Source organism: Epinephelus fuscoguttatus, linkage group LG5, assembly GCF_011397635.1.
Source record: "Epinephelus fuscoguttatus linkage group LG5, E.fuscoguttatus.final_Chr_v1".
Taxonomy (NCBI): domain Eukaryota; kingdom Metazoa; phylum Chordata; class Actinopteri; order Perciformes; family Serranidae; genus Epinephelus; species Epinephelus fuscoguttatus.
This window is the reverse complement of record NC_064756.1, coordinates 32,236,597-32,249,911: the sequence shown is the minus strand read 5'-3', so window position 1 is coordinate 32,249,911 and position 13,315 is coordinate 32,236,597. Positions and strand designations below refer to the sequence as shown.

The 13,315-nt window shown below is 39.6% G+C and overlaps 1 protein-coding gene across 3 annotated transcripts in view; it reads left to right on the top strand.

The window, feature by feature from the left end:
* Positions 1-5,330: 5,330 nt before the first annotated feature.
* cadm2b (cell adhesion molecule 2b) overlaps positions 5,331-13,315 on the top strand; it is a 169,032-nt gene continuing 161,047 nt past the window's right edge. For all 3 annotated transcript variants that reach the window (XM_049577009.1, XM_049577008.1, XM_049577007.1), the window contains exon 1: positions 5,331-5,664. In XM_049577009.1, coding sequence (XP_049432966.1) covers positions 5,604-5,664 — 61 coding nt within the window. In that variant the 5' untranslated portion in view covers positions 5,331-5,603. The remainder of the gene's footprint in view (positions 5,665-13,315) is intronic.

Genomic DNA, 13,315 nt, shown 5'->3' with positions numbered 1-13,315 from the left:
TATTGTAGACAATAGTCTTAAGGAAAATACATTTTTAGGAAACAGGCACAAGTATTACAATGTCATTTACGATGGGTGAACACTGTTGTATAAAATGACAATGATTTTAATAATAAGTTTAATCCACTAGTATTTTTGATGCCTACTAGTGAGGGTAGCTACGTTTAATCGACTAGTCAACTAATCGTACACATCCCTAACCAATAGGTCAACTAGATAACCTTTTCAAAATGTGAATTCACTCAGGAAAATTTATATCATTATAGAAAAATGCGCAAATGGTTTTCATGAGTGTATGAAGCCTATTTGCGAAATGACTGTTTATGGTCGAATGTTACTAAAGAGGCTTTGGTTTCCCTTCATCTCTGCCTGTGAGATTGCCACACAAAGCTGAATCACTTTTGATTTGATTGTCACCCATCCAGCTGACTGATGCTTCAGCTTGTTGGCAGCATATGGCTGATATAAATGATGCATTTTTTTTTTTTTTTACCTTAGATAGCTGATAACATTAGACAAACATATGGTTGCACTTTTATTGGAAAACAGTCATTAGGACCTGTATACAACAATCATGACAATGCACACTGTATATTTGTTTATATATGATGCTGATTTTATATGAGCTGCATACATCTCCAGACAACCTATATGAGGGATTAGTAATTTTGCTGCATATAATGACATCCACAGAGTGCTGACTTGCATATTCTTTGGTACAGAAAATTCATTATCAAATGTAGCAGTTCCCTGTGTCCCATCAATAAGGCAATAAACAAATGGAATTGTATTCCCACCAGCCATCGATAGCAAATATTCTTCCAGGGATGTGAAAGGAACATAAAGCTCTCATTATAACATGTTGTTAAAGTTCAAGCTGTACAAAGCTTTAGAGAGCAGGTGTTATTTCCCAGTGGACAGACACTGCATTATAAAACATGTATGTGTCAGACACACTGGATTATAACAGGCTCACGTGGAGAGTAGTATACATTGTGTTATGCTACATTTGTAGTCTGAGTTTTAACACTCAGTTCAGTGATGGAAAGGCATTTTAATGTATATCCAAGAACATCAGTATTATCGAAAAGGTTTCACGATAGTAAAACAAATAATTGTGTTATTTTACCACAATCATGGCCTTAAACTATGCATTTCATAATTATTGGCAGCAGTACAAGAGACAAAGGAGAGCCATGATGTTTACACTATCATTCAGAGGAATATAGCATTAACTCTAAATGCTTCTCTTTGTCTTTGTCTGCCAGTGTCTTTAACAGCATATTGCAACGCATGCTGCACATCATTACACAGAGCCGTGATGCAGAATGATGACAATGATTTAAGTGTGGACAGAAATATTAGTGCTTATCTCATTGTGATAAAGTAGCTTAGTGCTAATTAAGATATTCTGCCTTCCTTAAACATCCTGCTATTTGCTTCCACTTTTACGTGATCAAGAACATAAGAAGTGAACAGCAAATTAAAGGGATATATATCACCCACAAATGACATGCTGCAGTAACACTGTTTTATATTCTCAGGTAGAATATAATCCATATGTGTTCTGTTATATTGCAATAAATGATCCATGAAAAAGTCCTGTAAGTAATCTTTACTCCAGAACAGTCCAATTGCCAGGAACCCTTCCAAAATGAAACAAACTTTCAACAGAGGGTGACAGAAGTGCTTGATAATGTGTCTGATGAAAAATAGGATTAAAAGATGTAATCTCAATGACAACATTTGCATTATGTATTTAGTAGGTTGTTACAAAGGGATGGGAGGGTGGCTAGGCTTTCAGTCTTTGTATTCCTAATGTGTAAAACATGACTGTAATGCTCCCTCAAGGTAAGAATCAAACTGCAATGCTTTTGTGAGTGATACTTTTAATTGAATGTTATGAATTCATTAATTAAGCGTGTTTTGGGAGCTCATTAGTTTGAAAACTGAACAATTTAATCGCAGTATTTTTTTGTGGTATTTCTGAATCATAACAACACACATACAAACTGGGAACAAGTTGTTTAATACGACATTGTCAGTTATGTGCATGACTGTTCTGTGGCTAATTAATGCTGAGTGTTATACATCTTGTTCAAAGCAGGTGGATTTAAAGTGACCTTTGTTGGGTTTAACTTAACCACTTCAATATAACTATATTACTAACATAAATATTTAAGGGTTAAAAAGTCAGATAATCATATCAGTTGGTTCTAACATATTCTAACATAAACAAATGACCATTTTTGATATAAAGCCTTTAAATTTAGTCGTTAAAAACTGACATAGTGAGCAGGACATTTAATACAAAAATAAACAAACTGGACAAACTATGTAATGGGGACAGTGTTTATCATCTCAAATGTCTTCAAACATACATCAAACATCTTTTCTGTAATTTTTTGCTACTAACTGGCCAACATTTGCATTTATACCAATATATCTGCTAAAAGCTAGCATATGGCTGATTTACATTCCAAGTGTCATACAGTGACCCCTAAATTATGTTTGTGGAATTTTTATCTAAGGTTTCACAGGATGTATAAGGTGGTTTTTTAAAAAAAAAAGAAGAAAGAATTGCTTACAGTTTTTCTTTTAAATCTCTTGGGATGGCCAGAATATCATTTTTGGGGCTTCGATGCTTCAGTTAGAAGTACCCATGAATATTTGAAGCTCAGCCACAGGGATGGGGCACAACACAATATCATACTTTATCCAAACTTGCAGTTATTATCTATATACTTTGCTATTACTTTAGTTATGAGTCTAATTAGAGACAATGACTTTTGATTTTTTAAAGAGAAAATTGCTTTGATCATATCAAATGAATTACAGCCATACCCCATAAAAAACACATCATATGTAGGCATATAAACAAATGAATAAATAGAGTGTAGCCAAAGACAGTGTTAAATAATGTTGGATTACTATAGAGTTTGAATACTGATTTGGACGTCCATTTCCAGGATGACGGTTGAAGCTTTGAATCTTTGAATCTTTTGGGACAGCCCTAAATCCCAGTTTTAAAAAATGTGTTATATGCAGGAGAGGCACATGCGCCAAGCTTATTGCTTCAAAGTGGGAGTCAAAGTCATAGTTTTTAATAAGATCCAGGTTTAGGTGCTGAAAGATTAAATGTTAACTCTAAAAATGTAAATCCTTATAGAATCTGTAATGTGCTGTACAGTTTTATTTATTGCTTAAATGACAAAAAGATTGACACAGGCCATGTCCTGATCCTCTGTGCAGCACTTCATCACCCGCCATTTACATAAAGCATTCAGCCTTCACGACTACTGTCATTCAGGCCCATCCTGAAATGGATTGTGCACTGAGTGTGTCTGGATGAGTTGTTTTTCAATCAGCAAGGAGGATTAAATGCTATCAGTGACAGGTTAATGCATATTAATGTAATTCTGCTTAGCCTAAACTATTGTCTTTTGTCTTTGCTTTGATTCTCTTTTGTACACTTTGCAAACATAGCGTCTTATATTTGATACTTTTTATTTATTTTTTGGTGGAAACTTAGTATTACCAATGAAATTCAAGGATCAGAAGTGTACTGTAGCTGGTGACCTTGTTAAATCAAACAATGCACACAGTCTGGGCATTTTAAATGATACAGAGCACAGGGTAGGATGCAGTATAATGTCCCACAGATGAATGCAAAGGAGAACATGCTACTCTGCATTACAGATCTGTGTCAGCACCCCGAGCATTTCTGCTGAACTCACATGGTCAATAAATTCTCTCTGTTTAAAAGGCGCATGAGTAGAATTCTACTCTCAAAGATCTAATGAAATGACGAGGAATTGACCTTCAGGACACATGGGATTGATTCTTTACCACCATCCTCATGGTAATTGGCTTTGTATAGTTCTGCTCTGCATTATAAGTGAGCTGTATTGAGAATGTATGTCACACAAGAGTGCTCAGTCCTTCAAGGTTTACAGTTCAGAAAGGCAACAATGGTTCCCCAGGGATTAGAGATGTGCATGGTTCCAAGTTAAAAGGCTAAAACGCAGCATCAGCATACAAAAGTGAATGAGCGCATGTCTTAGTAAAAGGTCCCCATTCGACCCATTCTGATTAAAAGCTGTATTGGAATAGAATGTGCCGAAAAACGCTGCATTAATTTCTTGGTTGGCAGTGAAAATTAGTGATGCAACTGATTGCTTGTTTAGATAATGAATGACTGAGCTTCACATGCCATTTACATTTATTCCTACTGAGAGAAAAGCTGATGATTAAAAAGCCTCAAATATATTTTTAGCACCACAGCTTTTTCTCAGGTGGTATGGCCAGGTCAGCAATTTGATTTGAAGTGGGAGTGGCATGGAAGGCCACTGTGCAAAATTGAACCAAATTCGACCGGCAGCATGTTAAACCATGTGTAAAATCCTTGCGATGGGCTTAGAAAACGATCCCTGGCTGGAGCCGCTGCTTTCCTCCTACCTCTGTCTTTAGGGATGGTCACACTCATTTCTGTGCACCACTCATAGGAGCCTTTGAAGGAAGAGGGATGTCCAGGAGCCCATTAACCTCCCCTGCGCCTGTGCAGTGATTCCTGACACACACCCAGACACCAGGCCACAACCTCTGGGAAAGCAACCGCCTTTTCACACAACACAGGCAAGTCTGTCTCTGCTGTCATTTTTATTGTATTTCCAAGACTCCAAGAAAGACACTCAGTGTGCATTGTACACATTTCCAAGTCATAATAAGTGTTAATTTTGCAGTGACACTTATTTTGAGTTGTCTAGTGTTGACTGCAGGCTTGTTTGTCTGCTCATAAAGCTATTATGGCTCTGGGGCAGCTGTTCAAAACTGTCTAAAAGTGTTAAATTAACTCTGCTAGCTGTGGGCATATTTTAATACATTAAATCACTGGCATGGATTTTTGCACTCTCACAGTTAAGACTCACACTGTCAGAAAAACATGGGGTCGAGAGCATCATCATTATTATTTCCTTTTAGAGCCTCAGAGAGGGTCTATGGTGGGCGACACTGGTCCCTTATGACCTTATTATTTTTTATTATATTTTTTTATGATGGGCCTAAACTATCACCATATTCCTGCAGAGGTTTATTGTTCTGCCCTGACATTTGCTAAATGATCCTTCTAAAACTGATCTGAGGATTACTGATGTTCCCTCTCGAAATTGCAGTAAGAAAGTAACCCTTATGTGACACGGTGTAATTGTTTTGACAGTTTACCGGAGATCAGAACTATTTCTAGGTGTTCTCTATTGGTGAAGCGTCTTCATTAGTCAAAAAGCGTGGGCGGGACTCTTGCTCTCTGCAGCGAGTTAAAGAGAAAGGCAATAAAGGGAGGCAGGAGCTGCACTTTGCCGACGAGCATCTCTGCCGTCCTGCTAGACTAGGCTACAGTAATCACTGCCCCCGGATCTGCGAAAAATACACAGGGACTTCTCTGGAAAAGGCAGAGTTCATCAATGTAACTCCGGTCAGTCCGAAGCTGCGCCGTTTACCTGGATAAGTCCATCCCGAGGAGAAGAGACAGAAAGAGAGACAAAAAAAAGACAGAGACAAACGCGAGTGGAGTGTCGACGTAAAATTGTGAAGGAAAAGAGAAGAATATGATTGTCAAGCAGCACTTGATCTTCATCCTTTACAGCCTCTGTGCAAGCGTCTTTAAAGGTGAGCGCTGGATGTTGCTGTAGACGGGCGTGGTGTGCAGGGTGGTGGTGGCTGCGTTAAGTGTAAAGATCATATGTGTTCATGTCACACGTGAGTTGAAGTATTCAGTAGAGGGAGAGTTGATTTTCCCCTCTAATGTTGTGTGTTTGCGCAGCAGTTCTGGCCGGAGGACGGCTGTCGCTGTCTGCTGTCAGTGCCGACTGTGCTGGAATGCCTGGAAGTTGAATTGTGCGGCGCAATGAAAAACAGAATGCGGCTGCACAAGTTTTTGTATCGGAGGCAACTTGGATGTTGCCCTTCTTTTGGTTGCTATTAAGTGGCAGATGATGTTCCAGGCTGCAGATGACTCGCCTGCAGTCGCATCCTGTTCATCTGTTCATCCAGTTATGTCCTCTGAAGCTGACACAGGGATGCACGAAAGGTTACAGCAGTTGGTGGCGTGCGTCTTGTTTGGTGGACCGGTGTCATTGAGTGGATCATTTCTATTGTAGGCTCTCTTTGGGCCGCTTAAGCCATTTCACGCATGACTTAAAATCTGTGACTTTGCAGATGTGACATAAAGTCTTCGATGTAGCCATGACTGCATTTGAGTTGAGCTTTTGTCTCCAGCGCGGCCAGTTTGCGCACTGTGTTTAAGTGTAGGCAGGATGTGTGTGTGTGGCTGTGTGTGCGCGAACACATTCTCCAGGACTGTCGGTATGCGTTACTGACCGCGCAAGGCATAGTGGCTCATTCAAAGTTGGGCTGCTGGGATCAGACGCAGGTATGGTTGCGTGTGTGGTGCCTTTCTGCAGCCAGGCATCAGTGTCTCCTCATGACAACTCCCTTAACTCCCCACAGACTGTCCCGCTCTTGGACATGCTTGCGCAGCCACCGCCCTGTAGGCGACCAGTGCGCAGATACATAATGCCTACAGCAGAGGGGGGAATCATCTAAGGGTTTCATGTCAGGAACTCCCAAATCAAAGCAAGAAAAAGGAAGGAGAGAAAACCCTGCTGACCCAAATTCACTTAGATTTTGTCCCACATGACATCAGGAAGGATGTTTTGGTGTTACTGATTCAGTAACCTGTAGAGAGGAGGAAATAGTAGTGAGAGTAACCAGTGATCGCAGTGGTCATCCTGTGAAGCTTATAATTCTAATGAGTTCGTAAGAAACCCAGTCAGACTCCCTGTATGGCTGCTTATGTCATTTCCACATTGCATCATCACATCAAAAATCAACACTCAAATGAGTCCTGTTTCAGGCTCAGATTTTGTCAGGATCATTAACTCTTGCCACTTGTCAAATATTTTTAGTCCAAGTCAGACCGTTGCGTGTTCAGCCGGGGCTCAGTTTAACTCAAATGCTAGGCAGCGTAATAGTGTTGAATCTTTATGAGACCGACTTTCTGACTAAATTTCTTCTTCAAATTGCAAAAATATTTTTTGCCTTGATGTATGTTGCTTTTGACATGTCTTGCTGTCTTCCCCTTTGGCAAGTTTCAACCCCACATGTGTTTCATCTCAATGAGAGCTGTCCAACTTGAGTTGCCATCAAGTGGTGTATATCCAGCTGTGACCTGAAGACACATCTAGCCACATACACCTGGCGCCATTCTCCCATGTGGAGTGGATCGTGGTTAGGGTTAAATGATCATACAGGATTTTGCATGTTTTATAGTCCATTAACTACAAACTGTGTCAATGTTACAAAATGCTAAAATTATGGTATTCTTTGGAAAGCACACCAAAATCTTTTCAGATGATTTCCTATCACCCAGGTAGCCATTAATGTCAGTCCATGTCAATATTGTATAAAAAATGGACCTGCAGATACATGGTATTTGCTCTGAAAATCATTTGATGGTGCTTTCAAGGATACTCTTGTTATCTTCTGAGAATTGGCCTCCAATAAGAATTGCATTCATGGGCTGTGTTGTAAGGAAAGACATACACAATACAAAGTAAATATCAATAATGCTTAAAGGATATGAATGTGAAATTGGTAGTGTCTTACATTGCAATGTTGTTTGGCAGCAGACCTTCAGCCCAACCAAAGGAAAGAGTTTTTCCAAAAGGTCCTTCCTTGTATAGTATACCACCCAAAAAGAACAAATAAATAGAAGACTTAGTAGTCAGTGTCCCAGATAATCTTTCTTAAGCATGTTTAAGGTTCTGCTTGATGATTTTTAAGCTGTGCTGAAATGAGTGGAAACAGTTAAAACTGATGGTATCTTTAAAACTGGTTGGAAGTAATATACTGCATGTGAGTTGTAGTTAATGGGCTATATGGAAAATCACTGCCATGGTTTTTTAAGGTTGGTGCGGTCCTACCTGGATGCTCTATCTCAATGCTATTTAGAACGAACTTTAAGTATCCAGAATTATGAATGCAATATCACAGAATGTTTACATTTAAATGTCAGATGCAAATCTTGGCTTGTAGTAGAAATACCAAATGCCCAATTTGGAGGATCCCATCATTCCAGGCTTAAGGTGGTTTGCTCTTCCAATGGACAACGTTGTTTATGGCTGTGCTCAACTAATCATGTCACCCTCCTATGCCTTTAAGCAATTATAAACTGACAAATTATATTGCTGTTTCAAAAATGACGCCCATTCGTTCCTGCTCCAGAGGCTATCCATGAATACTGTGGTGCATAACATGGATAGCAAGAGCTCAAAAGATGCAAAGACTAGCACAGGATCTTGTTGGTATAAAACTGTTATCATTAGCTACAACAACAGGGATAACAGTGTTGTGAATAAAAACGGACAGCAGAGAGCTAGCCCATTTTGCAGCAGATTTGGGTTCATGACATCCTGCCAGAGAGAACAGGGCACTGAGTTTTATCATCTTGTCCAAAAACTCTGCAGAGATAGTGCCCACTTCAAGGGCTACTTTAAATATTTATGCTATGTGGCTTAAGTTTAGACACATGAACCAGGAGCGCCCAGGGCAGTGCCCCAAAAGTGTGTGTAGAAAGCACCCGAAGTACACACCTCCAACAAGGCTGCACAATCCTCCAACTTTATTTGTTATTTAAGTGGTCAAAAATGTTGTTTAATCTGCATTGGGATTGGGATCTGCTGTAAAATACAGAGAGATGGGGAATTATTCAAGACATGCCAGGTTTTTTCATTCAGAGAGTAGTAGTTTGGGAGTTGTGGCCAATATTTAATGAATTCCCTATCTTGAAGTGTTAATAAGTCCATTTAATAAACGGATGATGTGCATCTATGTTTGGTTGAGGCCATGGTATAACCTTTCACCAAATTTCATTATAATCTGTAAGCAATTTTTGAGATATCTTGTTCTCTAACAGACAAACAAACTAACAAATGAGACTGAAAATATAACCTCCTCTGCGAAGGTAATAAGGTTCATGCGTCTCCTGTGCGATCACAGCCTAATCGACAGTTAAATTGCAGTGCGCCGCATCACACACTGCAGTGATACTGTAGACAAGACTTCAGCCTCAGCAGCACTGTTCATGCTCCATAATGCTGAGAGTCATTTCTTGCAGGCTCATCCTTCTTAGAACAACTACACTATTAGTATTTTTGCTTAAATGCATTGCTGGACTCTTATCTATAGCTGCAGCCTATGGAGTGCTACACAGCCTAAATGTTTAATATGCTGTAGTGACAGAATAGATTAATTCTTATGTAGAGTTAAATCTATTGTCTCCTCTCCATTGTGTGTCCTGCCTTATGCTCCAGCTCTGAGTGTGAGGCCCTGTTATCCCTGTTTGTGCACCAGTGGGAACCTATGCCACTCTGTGAGATGTTAGCGTATCACTGCACCAGAGTCATCACAACATATTTCACCAAAGACAGCCAACGCTGACACCTGACAGACTTGTCAGAGCCAGTTAACAGGTTAGGTGTCAGGCAGGCAGGCTAGTAATGCTAATTAGCCATGTGGTGCGGCTAAACTTAGTCTTTTTGCAGCCCTGTGAGCTGGTTGTGTCAGAAACTAAGTTTTATGATCTGTGCGTTTCTTTGTTGGTCACAGTTTCTCTGGTGAGGCCTGACATTCGTTCTACTCAAGTGTTTCATCACTTTCCTTCTTACAGAGCCCAGAAAGCTCCCATACTGCCAAGGGAACTTTTCTTTTGTTTGAGCATGGAGCCTTTCATCATTTCTTATCTCGTCAGACATTTTGGCAAGTACAACCTGCAGGTGACATTCGAGCGTTGGTGTGTGTTTGACCATAACGTGTGGGGGCAGTAATGAGGGCAAAGCGGAGAATAAATGAAAGTGGCTCTCTTTTTTTTTGAGCTTTTTTTTTTTTTACAGCATTAAATCTGATATCAAAACCTCAGATATCAAAACTACAGACAAAGAGAGACAAGGAGGTTGAGGATGAATAATTCTCTCATAATGTAAATGAAAAATTTCTTCCCTGATTAAGGAGGGAATTGAGGCAAGTCATTAAAAATGCAAAAGCGCCTTGTAAAACATTTGATATTTCCTTTAAATATTGGCCCAAGAGAAGACCCATTCATTTTTGAGGGTTAAGACCCCGACTGTGATTATCTAAGTATAAAGCAAGGAATCCCTGTCTGGCTGTCAATATATCCATCACATATCTCAAGAACCGTTCATCCAATTTACTTAAGACTTGGCGGGGTGCAGCCCAGTCACCAAAAGAATATACTGGCATGGGTTGTTTCTGGAACCCAGGGACACATTCCATCTGTATCTTTCATATGTATCATATCAACATTGCTGAAGTGAGAGAGCTCTGATCATATGGAGCTGACCTTGTCATTGGGAGGTGGAGGGGTGTATTGCTGGGAACCTAAGGACGTGGAGTGTTGAATTTGGAAACATGATGTGTTAAATAATAATAAACTTTAAATATACGAGTAAACAGCACCTTGTGCAGTGGCGGGGCAGGGTTGTGACTAATTTGCCTGTTTGGAAATTGATACCTTCTTTAAGTGTATTTCACCAGTGATTGTGACGCTAGTGCCCATGACTTGGGCGTTTTTTTCAGGGGTGGATTTACTATTTTGTGGGCCCCAGACAATGCTGTCTTGCTATATTTTTCATCCTATCTCTGACTGGGAATGTTGGTATTGGTAGTGGTAGAAGAGGCACTCAAAACTTTTGTTTGCATGAGCTGTTCTTAATAAAGGTGCAAGTAGCAATACCACTGGCCAGGCAATTGGCCTGTTTTGAACAGACATGTTTTGAACTAGCACTTCACTAGTTAGATTGAATTTGTAAAAAAAAAAAAACAAAACTTGTGAACGGTAGAATACGATGTCATGTTATTCATATTAGTTCATGTAAATGTATGAGATAAATTGTCAAACAAATTTATGGAGTTGTTATTGTTATCTTTTAGCAGGAAGGCTATGTCTGAAACACTAGTGTATAGGGGAATTTTAGTCCAAAGTTCTTTCAAAAATAAGTATGCACAATATCAGTATGCATATTAAATTAATGCATACATTCCACTGCATTATTTAAATGTTATCATTTGCATTATCAGGATGGAAATCCCAACAGATAAGCAAAATAAACTGAATGTATATGAATTTAAACTCTTTCTGTGGTCTGTATGCATATGGTAAGGAGTATTATGTCACAAAATCCAATCAGCTTTCATCCGCCTAGCAATAGTGTAAAATATGTATACAAGCTAAATCTTTTGTTTTCAGAAATTTAGAGGATCAGGATTAAAATCAGGCATCACATTGTCTCCTTTAGCTGTCTTGTGTAGTCCACTTTTGTCTGGAGCTGAAACCACATAGCCTATTATAGAATGCAGTGAGGAGTGGCTATTTCTACCATTAAAATGCTTGATTCCCAGCAGTAGCTTACACAACACTCGGACAGTGGACATAAATGTGAATAAGAGTCCTACCTGCACAGTCGATTTGTCATTTTGAGTGTATTATAGGATGGCAGTTGGCGCATCACTTCTCAGTTCTTTCATGTGAAAATGGAGTTCTGTTTCATCTTGGATCTGGGTGTATTGAACATCTCTTGAAATGAATACATATTGGACCCAAACAGAAGTGAACCCCAAAATGTCACATATTGTGAGACACAGGGAGCCTGTGAAATGTATGCATGGGCGCATCTCCTGTGGGTTGGAATAATCAGGCAGCAGGAATAAGCTGGCGGAGCTGAAGGCAAGGTATGGCAGAGGAAGGTGGTTTACAGTCAAGGATACCCGTTCCTCACTGCTGAGAGTTAGCTTATCCCTGCAGAGCGTCTCCCAGCTGCCAAGCCCTGGCTCTGGTGCTGTGCTGTATACCACCGCAAATGAATAATCCAGTAAAGGGGACAAATGTGCTCCAAAAGAGCTGCTGCTGCCCTGCTTGCTTTCTGTTGACAGATATACATCTGTAGGGATAAGCCTCAAGCCAGAGGCAAATGTGCTCAGACAAGTGGGGAACGGGCTTAAAGATTAGCTGCTCGCTGCCCCAACTATGCCGCGTGTTGTCAGTCTCCCTTCACCATGCTCTTTGTCATAGCACTTTTACACGCCATGCCCCCCTCTGAGTGGGTATGAGCTTAGCAATGAAGCTGATAGACTGTAAGGGCAATTACACTATTAAAGATTATTTTGACCCGTATTTGAGCAAAAGAGGTTAAGAGATTTTTCTACTTGCCAAGAAGACTGTCTCAAGATACTCATGATAAGTTTAATGCCACAATTGGTCACGCTGAAAAGTGGTTAGAGCAGTGCTTACATCCATCTTAGGCTCCTGAAGAGGCACCTGTGCTCACACATCTTAAAGGGGAAATTCACCATAAAACAGATGTGTACCTATGGTTTCGGACAGCTGAGTCACTATTTGTATACATGAATAACTTGCTGCCAAGTGAGAGAGACAAGTATTTCATTTGTCATGTCATCAAGTAGCACCAGATACTCTAATGCCACGAAGAGAACTGCTGTATGTTTCACATTTTATACCTGCATTAGGCTGACTTCATAGTTAGAGCAGGATTTTTATATTATCATTTGCAACCACACTGATCCAAAGCAGCTGTGAATGGAGGCTGATTATCAGACTAAAATAGTTGGAAATTTGCAATAATGCTATATGTGGGTCTGCTCATAACAGAATATCAGAATTCCACACTGTCACATCTTGTGTGGCATCTTTGCTAAACTGTGGCTCAAACATATGGGTGAAAAAAGGAAAAGAAACCTAATGAAACAACTTAATAAATCAAGTTTGTTTGTTTGCTGTTTTTTCTCTAAAAGAATAACACAACAGTCTTTTATAATACTGAATAAACATTCTTACATGAAAATAAATGAATAAATAAGAATGATTAACTGTCTGTTAGTCTTGCAAACATTTTAGTGAATTATTGCAGCCATAAGTCAAAATGCCTAAAACACAACAAATTGTAGTTAATGAATTAATAGAAATAGAAAATAAAGACTTTTGCAGAAAGCAGAGCAAACTGGAGTGAGCCAAAGCTGAAATATTACTGTACTGAGCCTCACAGGCTTTATTTTGTTTTTATACAGTATTAAAGCAACAGTACTAAAATGACTGAATGTCCAGGACGTACTGCGTTCACTAAAAGCTAATGTGTTAAAGGTCCAGCATGTAGGATGTAGTGGTATCTAGCAATGATGTTGCAGATTGCAACCAACTAAAACTTCTCCTATGTGCCAGTCGTGGAGC